Source organism: Octopus bimaculoides, chromosome 9 (assembly GCF_046866305.1).
Source record: "Octopus bimaculoides isolate indiv1 chromosome 9, ASM4686630v1, whole genome shotgun sequence".
NCBI classification, from domain to species: Eukaryota; Metazoa; Mollusca; class Cephalopoda; order Octopoda; family Octopodidae; genus Octopus; species Octopus bimaculoides.
The window spans coordinates 49,562,793-49,578,382 of record NC_142936.1 but is presented as its reverse complement, the minus strand read 5'-3'; the positions used below and the strand labels follow the sequence as shown (position 1 = coordinate 49,578,382).

The window sequence follows — 15,590 nt, the reverse complement described above, 5'->3', positions numbered from 1 at the left end:
GGCTTTCGTTTTCACAAGTCCCTCTTTTGTTTGGAGCTGTAGCACTGTCTGCCATTTGTTCATTGAGTGCTCTATGTATTTTATGATAATTGGTGCCACCTTGTTTATGGCTAGTGTTTCCAGAATCCACGTGTGGGGAACACTGTCGAAAGCCTTTTGGTAGTCCACCCAGGCCATACTGAGGCCTTTCTTCTTTCTGCGGCTGTCTTCAGTTATGGCTTTATTGATCAATAATTGATCTTTACAGCCGTATGAGCCCTTGCAGCATCCCTTCTGCTCTTCTGGAAACAGGTTGTTATTTTCCAGGTGTTTACTCACTCTCTGTGATATTATTGCAGTAAAGGCTTTGTAGATCGTAGGGAGACAGGTTATAGGTCTATAGTTTTGTGGTTTCTCCGTTTCCGTGGATTTGGGGATTAAGATGGTTTTCCCTTTTGTGAGCCATTCAGGCATTGTTTCTGGATCTGCTATTATGTTGTTAAAGTTTTCTGCCAGCTTTTTATGCATTGCTGGCAGGTGTTTTAACCAGAAATTGGGGATCTTGTCGTGTCCAGGTGCTTTCCAGTTGCTTAGTCTTTGCAGTGTCTGGGTGACCTCTTCAGTTGTTATAGGGGCCCAGAGTTGCTCAGGTGCTAAGTTTGTTGTTTTAATGGTCCTTTTTTGGGGTTGTTGCTTCACCGACCATATTTGTTTCCAGAATTTCTCTAGTTCTTCTGCTGTTGGTGCTGAAGTAATGTCTATTTTATTTTTACCCAGTTCTTGGTAGAGTTTTTTGGGGTTGGATTTGAACTGTTTGTTTTGTTCAAAGAAACGTTGGCGTTTCTCATACCGGCGGATCCTCTGTGCTTTGGCAAGGATGTCTTGCTTTAGTTTTTCTTTTGCCTCAGGTAAGTCTTTTTCTGTAATGTTGTATTTGTACAGTATTTTTGTTTTCTTCTTGTTACTTAGTAGTGTTGATTGTTTACTAATTTCGTTGAGAATCGATAAATCTTTTCTCTTTTTTTTAATTTTGTTCTGGATGTTATTTATCCACAAGGTCTGTTTGGGTGGTAGAACTCCTGTTCGGATGGGTTTGAGTGAGTATCCTGCTTCTTTTGTGGCTGCCGCATATATCATGTCATTTAGCTCAGTGATATTGCCTGTTGTTTCTGTGGTTGTTAGTTCCGTGACGGCCAGGTTTATGCTATTTATTATTGATGTTGTTTTATTGTCTATTTTGATTTTTGGGAGATATAATCTGTGGTCCATTCTAAGATCTGTGGTTTTCAGTTCTTCGGTTATTTTCATTTTCATAGTATCGTAATTATTAGGTTTCCCTTCGTTATTTCCAGGCTTTATATTTGTTTTGCCTTCCTTTTCATTCATATGTTTGTCTGTGGTGTTCTGGATTGGTGCTTTTTGTACACTATTATACATCTCTACGGTCTGGGTTTGTTGTTTTTTGTTTACTTCGTTTTTGCCGGGCATGTTACGTTTGTCCTCGTGTTTTGCAATCTCAGTGTTTATATTATTATTTGGCATTGCTGTGTGACTACTATCTAGATTTTCCTGATTTATTTTTTCTTTCAATTGCTCTATTTCTATTTCTGATATTTTTTTTGCTTTTAGAATATATCTTCTTATGTTAGCTAGTTTGTTAGGGTTCATTGTTTTATCGAGGTCTATATTTACATTATTTTTCTTCCATGTTTTATATGTATGTGTTGTTGCGTTTTCGTTTTTTGGGTAGAGTACTGCTGTGAAATAGGCGTGTAGGATCGAAATGTGTTCCTCACGTGTCCATTTATGCCGTTTTGGTTTTGTTTGCGGGACATGAGGAACAACGTCCGGCCCTTTATTTTGACGGTCGTCGTTTTCGTAGGGTACCGGTTCGTTTATTTCTGTTGTCAGATTGTTTTGCACGTTCATATCTTCGTATTTTTTTCTTAACAAGCTTACAGTACGTACTTCTCGGTTGTTATTCTTGGGTGAAATAATACCGGTGTTATTTAATATGTTTGTAATTTTTTTGTACATGGTGTTTTGGGGTTCGAAGATGGTCTGATTTTGATTATTATTATTATTATTATTATTATTATTATTATCATTATCATTATCATTATCATTATCATTATCATTATTATTATAAGGTGGCAAGCGGATAGAATCGTTAGCACACTGGACGAAATGTTTTGCAGTATTTCACCCATCGCTATGCTTTGAGTTCAAATTCTGCCAAGGTCAACTTTGCCTTTCATTCTTTCAGAGTCAATAAATTAAGTACCAGTGAAACACTGGGTCAATGTAATTGACTAGTCACCTCTCCCCAAATTTCAAGCCTTGTACTTTTAGTAGAAAGGATTATTATTATTATTATTATTATTATTATTATTATTATTATTATTATTATTATTATTATTATTATTATTATTATTATTATTATGTGTATTTGTATTATTAACTCTGGTCTGGCAGTGGATTGCAGAATTTTTTTTTTTTTTTTTTTTTTTTTTTGTTGAATAAAATACCATGTAATATTTGGTTATGGTACTTTTCATTCTGAGGTCAGCCTCACCTTTTCTTCGTCTGCGGTTGATAAAATAAAGTACCAGTCAAGTACGAGGTTTGATTTAATTGCTTAACTCCTTCCCAACAATTTTCTGTTCTTGTTCCCACGTCAGAAACATCTACTATATATATATATATATATATCTGTATAGACTGTCCATCTTTATATGTTGTTCTCAGTAAAGTAACATAAAGACTTGACTCGCTCTTTTTTCAGTGTCTTTCATTATATATCATTATTTATTGCTTTACTTTTATTTCCAGTGTTTCTCAGCTTCATGGTGATGGTGACCATTCCCCATTTCTTTATCAACTGGGCATCCCATCTTTAGCCCCAGCTTATATGTACAACCAAAATGTAAGTAATTATTATTATCATTTTTATTATTATTATTAATATTATTATTATTATTATTATTATTATTATTATTATCATTATCATTATTATTATCAAGGCGGTGAGCTGACAGAATTGTTAGTATGCCGGGCAAAATGCTTAGCAGCATTTCACTGATCCTTACATCCTAAGTTCAAATTCCACCAAGGTCGACTTTGTCTTTCATTCTTTTGGGGTTGATAAATTAAGTACCAGCGGAACAGTAGAAAGGATTATTATTATTAAGGCTGTGAGCTGGCAAAGTCATTAGCACACCGAGCAAAATGCTTAGCAGCATTTCATCCGTCTGTACGTTCTGAGTTCAGATTTCGCCTGGGTCAACTTTGTCTTTCATCCTTTCAGGGTCAATAAATTAAGTACTTGTGAAACACTAGGATCGATGTAATCGACTAGTCCTCTCCCATCAAATTTCATGCCTTTAGTAGAAAGGATTATTATTATAAAGAAGAAGAAGAAGAAGAAGAAGAAGCCAGTGAGTTAGCAGAATTGTTAGCACATCAGGAAAAATACTCAGCAGCATTTCGCCTATCTTCATGTTCTGTGGTCAAATTCCCCTGACATCAACCTTGTCTTCCATCCTTTCAAGATTGATCAAATAAGTACCAGTTGAGCACTGGATCAATGTAATCAACTTAGCCTCTCCCCAAAAATTGCTGGTCTTGTGCCCAAAATTTGAAACCATTATTATTGTTATTGTTGTTAAGGTGGTGAGCTGGCAAAATTGTTAGCATGCCAGACAAAATTCTTAACAGCATTTCATCCATCTTTACATTCTGAGTTCAAATTCTGTTGAGGTTGACTTTGCCTTTCATCCTTTCAGAATCAATAAAATAAGTACCAGTTGAGCACTGGGGTCGATATAATTGACTAGACCCCTCCCCTTGTAAAATTTCAGCCCTTGTGCCTATAGTAGAAAGGATTTAAGGCAGCAAGCTGGCAGAATGATTAGCATACTGGATAAAATACTTAGCAGCATTTCTTCCATCTTTACATTCTGAGTTCAAATGCTACCAAGGTCAGCTTTGCTTCTCATCTTTGTGGGGCCAATAAAATAAGTACCAATTGAGTACTAGGGTGGATGTAATCAACTAGTCCCCTGACCCAAAATCTCAGGCCTTGCGCTCATAGTATAAAAAATTGTTGTTGTTGTTATTGTTAAGGCACTGAGCCTGTAGAAATGTTAGCAGACCAGACAAAATGCTGCCAAGCATTTTGTCTGTCTCTACGTTCTGAGTTCAAGTGTCACTAAGATAGACTTTGCCTTTCATCCTTTCAGTATCAATGAAATAAGTACCAGTTGAACACTGGGGTTGGTGTAATCGACTAACCACATACCCAAAATTTCAGGCCTTGTATCTATCGTAGAAAGGATTATCATTTTGTAGAAACAGACCATGTTGTTGTTGTTGTCAGGTAAACTAACTCTACTGTTTTTTCACTTGCAGGTGTATCCATATCTCCCAACCTACCCAGCTTATAATACCTTAGTGGATACATTTGATTACTTACGGAATTTCATAGACAGGGATCTCACTCTTCATATGACGGTAGCCAAAGTCGTGGCTGAAGTAATTCTTCGATTGTCCGACTCTCTCATTCTCCCACTGGACGTTAACAACTACGTTTGGCATGCACTCAGCGTTGGACGTGAAATGCTAGGACGGTTTAACAGAACCTATGAGGAAGCAGGAATATCATTAAGTTAGTATTACGTTTTTCTTATTTATTTGTTAAATTCAGAATCTATAATTTAACTGAAGCATTGTCTTATATATTAATATATGTGTTGTATAAGTGTTATCATTTTGCATATATATATAAATATATAACATTTAAATAATAAGGGTAATAAATTGGATAAAAATTACATTAATACATTAATGGTGAAACCATGGTCTACGATTAATTCTTTATTTTGTATATCTTCATTTGTCCTGCTCGTTCATGTTCTGGTGTATGCTGAATTTCCCTAGAGAACATTTTTTCTTTTGTGGTTTGACCGTAGATGGTCTATTTCTAGCATAATGGATGCCCACTTAGTGGTCATCCCTTCTTATATATATATATATATATATATGAGGACACATGGCCTAGTGGTTAGGGTGTTGCACGCACAATCACAAGATCATGGTTTTAATTCTTAGAGCAGTGGTGTGTTGTATTCTTGAGCAAAACACTTCATCTCATGTTGCTCTATGATCACTTCAGCACCTGTTATGTGGGACATCATGTACCTGTTCAGGCAACATCAATTTGATGGAGGGAGCGAGCTAACATACAGCACATTCAGTTGATCATTATAAACAAATCATTTGTGCAGGTAGTTTGGCAAAAGTTGAACACTCCTACATCATCTTTGACAGGAGATTCCATCATATATCATATATATAGAGAGAGAGACAGGCAGATAGAGACATACATATATTTAAGCACACCATTGGAGGTATGACTGTGAGGAAAATGTGTTTTCTTAATGTGTTATATATATATATATATATATATATATATATAGAAGCAATTTGGGAGATAAACAAATTAGACGCATCAAATATATTAAATACATCATATATAATATATATATATATATATATATATATATATATATATATATATGTATACATGCAAAACAAGAGAAAGCAAAAGGTGGAAACTTTCAGATGATGAATACACATATACACATATAAATTCATCATCTGAAAGTTTCCACCCTTTTTGTATTTGATGTGTCTAATTTGTTTATCCCCATAACTGCTTCTATACCTGCTCAACCTGATCCCTCTGAAAACATTTCTTTACCTTGTGGAATGATGTCTTGTAAAGACATCGGAGTCTGAGTTTAAATTTTTTGAGCACTACAGAGAATATCTGGATCTCATCTGTGAATTACATGTGTTTGTGTGTGTGTGTGTGTGAATATTATCATCTTGTCTTTTGCTCTTACAACTTCAAAAAACACACTGAAGATTGTGTCCAAATTCCTCAGTAATAATACCGAACCACTAAACAGAAATAGTCACTACTTTCCACCACCCTCCACTCTCTCTCTCTCTCTCTCTCTCCCTCTCTCTCCCTCTCTCTCCCTCCCTCCCTCCCTCCCTCTCTCTCCCTCTCTCTCTCTCCCTCCCTCTCTCTCTCCCTCCCTCCCTCTCTCCATCCCTCCCTCTCTCCCTCTCCCTCCCTCCCTCTCTCTCTCTCCCTCCCTCCCTCTCTCTCCCTCCCTCTCTCTCCCTCCCTCCCTCTCTCTCCCTCCATCTCTCTCCCTCCATCTCTCTCCCTCTCTCTCTCTCCCTCCCTCTCTCTCTCTCCCCCCCTCTCTCTCTCTCTCTCTCTCTCCATATGTGTGCATGTTAGCATTCGAAGCTGATGGTTGTTCCTAAGTTCCAATAGCATTACTGGAAGTTAGATTTTCTCAGCTCTAATAACATTATATTATGGTTGTAATGGAAATTTATACATATGTTTCAAATGTCAAAGCAGAGGAGTACAGGTACTGAGATATTTATATTCAAAACATGTTATAACACATTACAATTTACAGAGTGATTTCTCGTTACAATAAGAACAAGAAATAATAATAAGCTGTTTAGCAACCCTTTCCAGTCTATATCAGTGTAGAATAACAGAGGTCAGAACAACAGTAACATCTTGATAATGTTGATATTTGTAGATATGATTATTCTGAATGTTAATTCTCATGAAATCTCCATGAAATACAAGTAATTCCTCAACAATCCTGGTTTGTAATATGGCTTCTGTTCCCAGTTGTAGCCATTTCACTTATATCACTAATAGCTTTTAGAAAGACATGTGCACCACATGCAATTCCTTCCTTACTCTCTTATAAATATAATTCCATCTGTCTAATGAAGAGATATCAGTATTCAGTGACATATTCTATGTAAAGTGTATTGGAAAAAGGGAGAACAATAGGTCGGTAATTGGCTAGGTCAGAGAGTTTGAACCTTTTGGGTTTCAGAGATACTGCAGTGAGCTGCCAAATATTGTGAAAGATCTCTGAAGAGATAGAGAGGATGTGATATCAAAGTGTTTGGTAAGGATATGTACTTATACTGGAATGTACTATTTGAAAGTAATGGAAGAGATACTGCTGAAACAAGGTGATTTGTTAGATTGAAATGACCAGATGAGTTCTTATTCTTAGCTTACATTGGATATGAGTAGTTGAGAAGTTTTGATAAGAGTAAAATGAAGGAAAGCAATTTTATATTGATATAGGCCTGAACAGAAATTATCTACAAATATATTTAGGTGCAAGCATGGCTGTGAGGTTAAGAAGCTTGCTTTCCAATCACATGGTTCTGAGTTCAGTCCAACTGTGCTGCATGGCCCAACCAAAGCCTTGTGAATGGATTTGGTAGACAGTATGTGTGTTTATGTATTTGTGTTTGTTCCCCATAACTTAGCAAGCAGTTCAGCAAAAGAGACTTATAGAATGAGTACCAGGTTTTAAAAAATAAGTACTAGTGTTGATTGATTCAACTAAAAATTCTTCAAAGTGGTGCTGCAATATGGCCACAGTCTAATGACTGAAACATGTAAAAGATAAAAAATATTTGTTAAAACATCAGAGACATAGCATACATTGTGAATATAAGAGCAATGGGGTTGCTAGGGTTGTAAAATTTCTTTGATATCATTGTTTGTGGGGGTTTTTTTTCTTTTCTTTTAAAGTGGAAATATTATCCTTTATTTACTTACTTGCAGACATACTCTACCAGGCAATGGACAATTTCTCAAGAGCAGCTGATGACTTTTTCCAAATTTACAGAAACTTGCCAGAAAAAAATCTCAGGTAATTAATGAATTGTGTCAGTGTCTTTTCTTTATTATAGATTTCATTCTTTTTATAGAGGAATCATGATATAATATAGAGAGTTTTTATATGTAAGATATTAGCTGTTATAACTCATTGACAGCAGCCATCTACTTGCCAAAATCTCCCCTACACAGAAATTAACTGAAGAGCTGTCCTTTTTATGTCTTTGTAATAAATTCCTTTGTAGTAAAGTCATAACAGACATTATTTTTAACCTTAAGCTAACAAGGCTTCAATTCTGTTGAGATGGACAATTTTCATTTCTTGGACCTAGTGGGCTTGCACTGGTATGGGTATGTGATGCGTATGGATGAGGACAACTGTGTAAAAAAAGTGCCGATCTCTAAATGTGAAGGAAACCTGTAGGAGAGACAGACCCAGGAAGACATGAGACAAGGTGGTGAAGCATGATCTTTGAACGTTAGGCCTCACAGAGGCAATGACAAGTGACCAAAACTTTTGGTGATATACCGTGCTTGAGAAGACCTATCAAACCAAGTGAAACAGTAGTCGTGGCTGATCACGGTGTTATGTAACAGGTACTTAAAAAGCACCCTTCAAATGTGGGGCCTCATGGAGGCAATGATAAGTGACCAAGACCTTTGGCAATATGCCATACTTGAGAACACTCATCAAGCCAAGTGAAAGTGTAGTTGTGGCCAATGCTGGTGTCATGTAAATGGCACCTGTGCCAGTGGCTTGTAAAAAGCACCCATTACACTCTTGGAACGGTTGGTGTTAGGAAGAGCATCCAGCCATAGAAACCATGCCAAATCAGAATGGAACCTGGTGCAGCTTACCAGTTTTAGTCAAACTGTCCAACACATGCCAGCATGAAAAGCAGACTCTAAATGATGATGATGATGACTACTCTTAGTTTAAACCCAATTGTTTTTCTCAATTGTAGAGTGACACAAACAAAAGAACATTCCATGGCAGTTATTATAAATTCTTGTTTCCTTATCTATCTAAATATGCCCTCTTTTTGAGATAGACCTCTGTTATGAGTGTGTTGTGTCGTGGTGATCATCCAGTAATGTAGCAGACTAGATAGTTTAATAAATTACGTATTAGTCAAAGTGGTGTCCTCATCTTGTTTGTTGCTTTTACTGTATTTCGGTTGTGTATGCTCCAACCTCATTCAGGTGTCTTGTAATTTATTTTGGTGCTTTGCTTGGGATTGAACTCAGACCCTCTTAAGTGACTGCCTTAAAAATTCACTCTGATACTACCTACAAGCATAGTGTAGTGGATAAAGACACTGAAGTGCAGTCACCTAAAAGATCTGAGTTCAGTCCCAAGCAAGGCACTAAGGTGAATTACAAGACACCTGAAGAAGGCTGGAGTGTATACAGTAGAAACATAAGGAAAGCAGCAAACAAGATGAAGACACCAGTCTGACTAATACATAACACTGTGTAAAATGATCTTCTCTTTGGGTAGCAACTGTTATTTCCTATTAGCTTACCCCTTGGAAATATGAAAAATGGCTAATGTTTCCTTCAAACTTTGTTTTTGTTTCATTTATTCAAACCCCAAAGAATCCCTCTCAACACATGGCTATGATGCTTCCCCACTACTGCTGCTCATAATCAGAGATGCACAAATTATCAGCCACTTAGGGATATGCTCAAATGGCTATGGTCAAGCAACTGACAAGCAAATTTTTGGTATTGAACAGAATATTTGCTATAATGATATTTCTGCTATAGTAACTCAGCACTGAATCTGTCTGAAATGTAATGGAAAATAAATCAGTTTCAAAATATTAATGTCCAGGTCACAAAAGCAAAGTGTGAATGGAAGAGTAGCCAATTCCTTTGATTTCTAGACAGAAGCAAATAGGAAATAACATTTACTGACCGAAAACAAAAAAAAAAATTAAAATTTTGTTACACAGTTTAATATATAAATTCTTAATCTCAGAAATATAGAATTGTGAATAGTTCAAGTTATTTGTGGCAGAAACAGGGGAAAAAAAGCAAAAAAATCAGTGGAGCTATCAAATTTTTAAGTGTTGAGCCTTGAAAATGATATGAGAAAACATGACAGTATGTAGCAATACATTGTTTGACAAACTTCACTAAATCATTCCATTATGAGAACAAAAAAAGGTATTAAAATATTTATATGTAATACAAATGGATAATATTTTATGAGTGTGGAGTTGTGAGAGTGGATGGTCGAGGAAATATTTTATAAGAAATAGGTCAAATCTGAAAACATTGGACTTCCCAAATGAAATGACCAAGATATGTGATGAGCTGATATATTGAAGATCCATCATGCTTATGTTGCTGAGAAAAAATGGATCTTATGAAAGGAGTGGTGAGAGGAAATAGTGCTGGATGGGAAGTTAAAATGTTAGACCAGTGGTAGTCAGTTTAGTCCAGGTTAACCACCAGTAATTCACATCCAAGATAAGGTGGTCGAAGGTAAGTTTTATGTCCTATTGTGTAACAAATAAAATTATATTTGCTGATCCATGAGATTTTTCCAATCAATTTTGTGCAGGTATAGCTGTATGGTTAAGACTTTCGCTTCCCAACTATGTGGTTTGGAGTTCAGTCTCATTGCATGGCATTTTAGGCAAGTGTCTTCTACTATAGCTCCAAGCTGACCATAACCTTGTGAGTGAAATTGGTAGAGTGAAACTGGAAGAAACTGATCGTATATATATATATATATATATATATATATATATATATATATATATATATATATATGTATATTTCTTTGTGCACCATTGTGTTTGTCTCCCACCACCACTTGACAACTGATGTTGGTTTGTTTACACCCAGTTGACTTAGCAATACAGCAACAGAATAAGTGCCAGCAATAAAAATTGAAAAGAAGTACTTGAGGTCAATTCTTTTGACTTTGACTAAAACCCTTCAAGACGGTGTCCCAGCATGGCCATGGTCCAATGACTGCTGAAGAAAGTAGAAGGTAACAGATTATATAACTGTAAATAAGATGATGATCTCTGCATGAGATTACTGTCTATGAAGCCAGAGCATTAGTCTACTGATTTTATGATCATGGATTCAATCAAACTTTGACAAAGTCTTTGTTCATGGCCAAAAGAAAAACATATTACTAAACCTAGCTACTTGCATCAGTGTTTGTAATTGAAATTTTAGCTAGAGATATGTGGTGGCAGAACTGCTTTAGCAGCATTGTAGGCCTCTGGACAAATCAATGAACTGGGCCCTATAGTATCTATTTATTGACAGCAAATGTCCAAGTATCCTTCTTGGCATCCTGTCCAAGGAGGAATATCTAAGCCAGGGAAACAGGGAAACCGGCCTTGTGTTCCTTACGGAGTAATGTGGACTAACCAAATAACAACATACATAGGTCAGAATTGGGTCCTTAGACCCATGGGGCCATTGGGAAATTTTCCAGTGTGCTCATGCCTTAAGACTGTCATGTGCTGTGGTTGGAGGATACCCAGCTGTTTAAAATAACAGATAACATATAACTTATTAAGAATTCATATGTAAATGTTCATTGTTTTAAAACTCATAAAATTCATGTTGTCATGGATGTAACCTCATGAAGAAGATAAGAAGATATGAAACATGAATTCATTTAGAAGTCTTCATTTAAGTGCTATTTTCTAAACAAAAATATGACTTAAAAGCAGGGTGTATAAGATATTTACAAGCTTAGTAATGTATATCAGAAGGTTAGGGATGTCTGAGGAATAGTGTATGATGTTTAGTATGTTTCACATATAAGATTATCATTTTTTTTTCTTTTAATCAGGAAATAAATTGGTACCTATGACCCTTTACAGGGTTCCAAAACTAATAGGAAGGGAAGAGGAAGGTATCCTCAAACTAGAAATTTGACCTGAATGCTTGTGACAAAGTGGGCTCTGCTAAAGTTGCCCAAGGATCAGACTGTGTTGTTAAAGTGAATGATGGATTCAATCGACCTCTTAAATGTGATACCATTTCACATTTTAAAAAAAGTATATTTTAGGAATACTTGCATTGATATTAAAGTCTGTATCTTCACACAAAAAAAGACCATTACTTGTAGAATACTTATGATATTCTAATACATGCATTAATATCATCATTTAACATCTGTTTTCCCTGCTGGCATGAATCAGATGATTTGATAGGGGCTGGTAAGCTGAAGAGCTGCACCAGACTCCATTGTTTGTTGTGACATGGTTTCTATGGTTAGATGCCCTTTCTAATACCAACCCCTTTACAGTCTACTGGGAGCTTTTTTATGTGACACTAGCACAGGCTTTTTACATGGCACCAGCACCGATGCTCTTTATGTAGCAACAGGACTGCTGCTTTTTATATGGTACCAGCACCATCACCCACAAGTAAATTATAGTTAAAAAGGATACTGATGGTATAGGATTGCTGCTGGATGCAGTGGCTGATCACACATTACCGACATAGTTAGGATTCAAAATCTTTCTACTGTATTTTTTTGTAACTTTAGGGAAAATACATTCCTCAGTTCTTCTCTTATAGAAATAGCTAAAAGTGAAGCATGTTAGATGTTCTTTGCCCTTATATGAAATTGCCTCTTGCTGATTATAAATGACTAACACTGTTTTTTCTTAAATTCCAATAATTGTCTAAAAAAGGATGCTAAGTAAGCAAGGTGTATATATAATATACCTTGCTTCTTTCTAATGAGTCAACTGGTGGTATAAGATTTGTTCTGATGGAGTTTATATGAAATTAATTTCAAGTTTTTTTTATTTTTCTTGACAGTGAATGTGAGATTCACATAATAAACCACCAGCTCATTCGGTTATCTCGAGCATTCATTGTTGACAGAGGTCTTCCAGGGCAACCCCATTACAAGTGAGTCACATGGTTCTCATATTCTTTTATATAAATTTTCTTTTGTATTCAATTTAATTTTAGTTTTTATCATCAGCTCCACAGCAGAACTTGCTCAAAAATTTGATTCTTCTCTAGAAAGTTTTAGTGAGATCACCACAATTAATATAGAACTTAAGTGGTTTGTGTATTCATAATACACATAGGAAGACAGGAATTTCCTCAAGCATCTTATCAGGTACTAATGTAAGAGACTGTAGCAGAATATTGAATTGATTGGAAGTGGAGATGTAGTTAGGTATTTTGTTGGTGAGGCATTGATTTCTTTCAGACAAGAGAAATAAGATCACTGGGGTTTTTTTTAATTTTTGTTTAACATGTTTTTTTTTAATTATTGTTTACTTCTTGCATGGCTAAGACTGTTTATTCATTAAAACTTTTCTTTTCCTCTTATCTGAATGCTTTTCCTATTGCTACGAGTGAAATGTGAAATAAAAGTCAAGCATACTTGCTGTTTTAGTAAGTAAAAATGGAGCAAGCAGAGTTAATTTCATTGCTCAAGGCCACATTACAATGCCTACATTAGGCTCTGAACTGATGACCATGTGGTCCATAAATCACTTAACATATGCTACAGGAAGAAAACTAGCATTATGTCTTTATGCATTAACCAATTTTGTGTGTGCCAAAATTCTACAAATAACGTTCTTTTATTACTAAATTTTTCTTAAAACACCTTCACATTGCTCATGATTAGTTCTGTTGCTGTTGTTGTTGGCACTCTGTCGCTTACGACGTCAAGGGTTCCAGTTCATCCGATCAACGGAACAGCCTGCTCGTCAAATTAACGTGCAAGTGGCTGAGCACTCCACAAACACGTGTACTCTTAATGTAGTTCTCTGGGATATTCAGCGTGACACAGTGTGACGAGGCTGGCCCTTTGAATTACAGGCGCAACAGAAACAGGAAGTAAGAGTGAGAGAAAGTTGTGGTGAAAGAGTACAGCAGGGTTCACCACCATCCCCTGCTGGAGCCTCGTGGAGTTTTAGGCGTTTTCACTCAATAAACACTCACAACGCCCGGTCTGGGAATCGAAACCGCGATCCTATGACTGCGAGTCCGCTGCCCTAACCACTGGGCCATTGCACCTCCACTGTTCTGTTGCTAATACTATTGATATATTTGACAGAGTTGGGTTATTCTTCCTCTCATCATCATAATAAGGTCTCAAAATGACATGTTCTACTAGAACCACATAGTATATGTTACATAACAGTCTCTTAAGTCCCCAGCAGTCTCTTGACCACCAGTATTTATAGTTTCATTGTACTAAATGGTGAATTCACATCGCCACCTTGTCACTAATCGGTATCAGGTAACTATTCCTATATGTAAGTATATATGTAGGCTTGTATGCATGCACCAATGTGTATTAACAAAGGATATAAACATTAATGAGACAACTGAAAAACTGGTGTTCCATAAATGAAGTCATTTGAAATATATTTTATTCTGCATTGAGTTAAAAACACTCACTTGTCACTTTTGCTCTCATCTTTGCCATTCATTTTCTTGGGGTTAATGAAATAAAATAGCATTAGAATACTGATATTGATATAATCAGCTAATTCCTCTCTTCAGAATTGCTGGTTTCATGACCAAACTAGAAACAGTTATTTAGTCAGAGGATTAACAGAATCATTAGAAACTCAGAAAAAATGCCTTGGAATATTCTGAGTTTGTACATTTTGATTTCGACTCTGACTGAGGCCAACTTTGCTTTTCATCCCTTTGGGGTCAGTTAAATAAAGTACCAGTCAAGTACTGAGATCAGCCCCTCCCACAAAATTTAAAACCTTTTGTCTATATTGGAAACAATTATTTAGTCATAGGAGAAACTGATCTCTGTAATCTTCACTGGTCTTCTCAGAATGATTCAACATTTTGTAAGGTTTCACTTTTTCCTGAATGCACTTTTGTAGGAAAAATATGGGTAGATAATGAATTTAGAATGATGCAGATCAGTTATTTTTCTTGTTTTCTTTTCATTCCCAGTAACTTTTTCTCTTCCTTTTGGCCACCCTTAAATTATTTGCCAACTACCTATTAAATCCAAAAAAATATTATTCAGTATTTCTTTTTCATTTTATTGTCTTATTTTTCTATTTCAGAAATGTGTTGATGGCTCCTCATCCGGACAATATTAATGAACAGCTTATATTCCCAGGTGTTATATCAGCAGCCCTGGAAGGACAGAGTTCAAAAGACTACACTCTGTTGAAGGAGCAACTTGCTGTGTTGGTCTTGGCTTTCCAAACAGCAGAAGATGTACTTAGTGATGGCTTGATTGGTCGAGATGAATGGTAGCCTCTTGTTATCGTCATTTCCATTGTTGACGTCAACAGACCGTTCATCTTTCTCACTTCTCATTTCTTCCACCATTATTGTTTTTAGTATATATTTTCCTTAAATATGTTTTTTTACATTTCTTTTAATTTGATTTTTGTCTAAACATTTTTATTTCATTTCTTTTATTTTCAATTTTCAATTGAATTCTTCCAAAAAAAAATTTTCTGTTTTATTCATACTTAAAATTTTAAAACCTTTCCCCCTTTTTTGTTTCTACTTTAGTTTCATTTGTTTGGATTTTTTTTTCTTTTTTAATTTTTAAAATTATTTTCTCTTCAAATTATCTACTAGTTTTGTCTTCTTTTCTCTTGGTTTTTGTTTGGTTATTTTTTATCTTTTTTTTTTGTCTGGTACTTTTTTTTAATGAGACCAACATAAATAACAGCACTATTGGCATCTGGTATTTTTACACACACACACATTGTAAAGCTATATACAACAGTGATTTGCTACATCGAAGACATATTTTCTGATTATTTTTCCTGGATAAACATTTTTTGGTATATACATCCCCAAATAATTTCAAAAAAAATTTTTAAAAAACTTACAAAAAAATTTCCAAAATCTAAAACGAAAA

The 15,590-nt window shown here is 35.5% G+C and overlaps 1 protein-coding gene across 18 annotated transcripts in view; it reads left to right on the top strand.

Annotated features, from left to right (window-relative positions):
• Window positions 1-15,296, top strand: part of LOC106868354 (N-acetylated-alpha-linked acidic dipeptidase 2) — a 1,035,601-nt gene extending 1,020,305 nt beyond the window's left edge. For all 18 annotated transcript variants that reach the window (XM_052970680.2, XM_052970677.2, XM_089357530.1 and 15 more), the window contains 5 exons: window positions 2,812-2,905; window positions 4,390-4,645; window positions 7,670-7,757; window positions 12,533-12,625; window positions 14,776-15,296. In XM_052970680.2, coding sequence (XP_052826640.1) covers window positions 2,812-2,905; window positions 4,390-4,645; window positions 7,670-7,757; window positions 12,533-12,625; window positions 14,776-14,971 — 727 coding nt within the window. In that variant the 3' untranslated portion in view covers window positions 14,972-15,296. The remainder of the gene's footprint in view (window positions 1-2,811; window positions 2,906-4,389; window positions 4,646-7,669; window positions 7,758-12,532; window positions 12,626-14,775) is intronic.
• The last annotated feature ends 294 nt before the right edge of the window (window positions 15,297-15,590 follow it).